The following is a 2,500-nucleotide window of genomic DNA, read 5'->3' on the forward strand; positions in this document are numbered from 1 at the left end:
AGGAACTGTCCAGAGCAGGAGAAAATCCCCATTGCAAACCTATGCCGCTCTGGACAGTTCCTGATACGGGCATCAGGTGTCAGCAGAGAGCACTGTGAGCAAGACAAAAAAAAGAAATTCAAAAAGAAAAGAATTTCCTCTGTAGCATACAGCTGCTAAAAAGTACTGGAAGGGTAAAGATTTTTTTTTAATAAAAGTCATTTACAAATCTGTTTAACTTTCTGGCACCAGTTGATTTAAAAAAAAAATAAATAAAAAATTAAATTCCAAAGGAGTACCCGTTGACTATCATGTATGGAGTTTGTTGGAATAGGGCAGTGTTTCCCAACCAGGGTGCCTCCAGGTGTTGCAAAACTACAACTCCCAGCATGCCCGGACAGCCAAAGGCTGTCCGGGCATGCTGGGAGTTGTAGTTTTGTAACAGCTGGAGGAGCCCCAGTTGGGAAAAAGTGGAATTGTGAGTCAATAGGGTCTTCAGCCATCTTAACACTGTCTTCTGTTAAGTCAGTAAACAGGAAGACAAGCTGTTTCTATTTTAAGAACAAACCTGCCGGATTTGAGCGTATGGTTTTACCGCCTTGTTGGCTTTGTTGTGTCTCAGCTGCTTCATTTCCTCTTGATCTCTCCCCGCAGTGTCCAGAAGTGCGGCTCAACATCATCTCCAACCTGGACTGTGTGAACGAGGTTATCGGCATCCGGCAGCTCTCCCAGTCTCTCCTGCCGGCCATCGTGGAGCTGGCGGAAGATGCCAAGTGGCGCGTGCGTCTGGCCATTATAGAGTACATGCCTCTTCTCGCCGGGCAGCTGGTATGTAGTGCGTCTCTGGCCTTTTCTGTCGTGAAATTAACCTGTTGTGCTTATGAGCTGCCAGCATCCAGTAGAGATGTGGAAAAAAAGTGTAAAACTGTCCACAGACCAAGAATGAATGATCAATAATACAGCAAATCCCTTCTATAACATCCATATGTAGTGCAGGGATGACTGGGGAGGCTTCTGCTCTAGGGACCCATTAGGCTGGGGTCACACCACGTTTTTGCAATACACTTCCCGTATCAGGTTTTTGATGAAAAACGGATTCCTCAAAACCGGACTAAACTGTATCAAAACGCGTACAAATTTTAACTCGTATACGGTTTGATAAATGATGTCCGGTTGCAAGCGTATATGTTTTTAACTTTTCACTCCATTTTGAAAAAAATTTCACTTGATTGAAACTCCAAGAAAAAAGTCAAAAAACGTATGGTGCAAACCGGATGGAACCGTACGCACATACAGGTCTGTATGGTTCCCATTGACTCCCATGTTCAAATAAAAAAAAAGTATACAGTATTAGGCTGGGTTCACATCACGTTTTTGCCATACTGTTTTCAATCTGCTTTTTCTAAAGAAAACCGTATGGCGAAAAAACGGATGGAACAGCATGGGAAAAAGTAAACCGTATGCATTTTTTTAACTGTATACTGTTTTTAAAAATGCATACAGTTCCGTCTGTTTTTATAGAAAAAAACATACGTTTTTGAAAATATTGTCCATTTTTAATGGGAGGGGTCTTGGGTGGGGACTTTAGGATGCAAATGCGCATGTGCAAAGTAAAAACCGTGTAAGTTTTCCCGTATGGAACTGTATACATGTGCGTTTCCCATTGACGTCCCAAAAAAAAAAAATTTATGTATGCGGTTACAGTACGGTATGTATGTCTGCACAGGTTGTTATAAACGCAGCCGCCACATTGTACCTCACAATCGCAGAATCATCGCACTGATACTTAACCCGGATCCTGAGTTGAAGTTTTATATATTTAAAAGGGGACATATGAGAAAGTTTTCCTAAATATATTAGGTCAAGAAAAAGTAACAAAACTTCCTCATAAGTCTGCAGAAACCACTCATAGTTGTCCTCTCCATTACAGCGCAACTATTATCAGAGTCCAGCTTTAAGGGGGTACTCCTGTGGAAAACATTTATTTTTATTCAACTGGTGGCAGAAAGTTAAACAGATTTTTAAATTACTTCTATTTAAAGACCTTAATCCTTCCAGTACTTATCAGCTGCTGCATGCTCCACAGGAAGTTGTGTAGTTCTTTCCAGTCTGACCCCAGTGCTCTCTGCTGACACCTCTGTCCATGTCAGGAACTGTCCAGAGTACAAGCAAATCCCCATAGCAAAACCTCTCCTGCTCTGGACAGTTCCTGACATGGACAGAGGTGTCAGCAGAGAGCACTGTGGTCAGACTGGAAAGAACTACACAACTTCCTTTGGAGCATACAGCAACTGATAAGTACTGGAAGGAGTAAGATGTTTAAATAGAAGTAATTTACAAATCTGTTTTAACTTTCTGGCACCAGATGATTTAATAATAATAATAATTTCCAGTGGAGTACCCCTTTAATGGTCATCTCTAGAGATGAGCGAACCTACAGTAAATTCGATTCGTCACGAACTTCTCGGCTCGGCAGTTGATGACTTTTCCTGCATAAATTAGTTCAGCTTTCAGGTGCTCC

At 41.8% G+C, this 2,500-nt stretch overlaps 1 protein-coding gene across 1 annotated transcript in view; it reads left to right on the forward strand.

Annotated features, from left to right (window-relative positions):
• PPP2R1A (protein phosphatase 2 scaffold subunit Aalpha) overlaps nt 1-2,500 on the forward strand; it is a 29,595-nt gene that overhangs the window by 17,169 nt on the left and 9,926 nt on the right. Inside the window, exon 10 of the mRNA XM_056543124.1 lies at nt 634-807. Within this exon, the coding sequence (XP_056399099.1) occupies nt 634-807 (174 nt within the window). The remainder of the gene's footprint in view (nt 1-633; nt 808-2,500) is intronic.

This window comes from Hyla sarda, chromosome 10, assembly GCF_029499605.1.
Source record: "Hyla sarda isolate aHylSar1 chromosome 10, aHylSar1.hap1, whole genome shotgun sequence".
NCBI classification, from domain to species: domain Eukaryota; kingdom Metazoa; phylum Chordata; class Amphibia; order Anura; family Hylidae; genus Hyla; species Hyla sarda.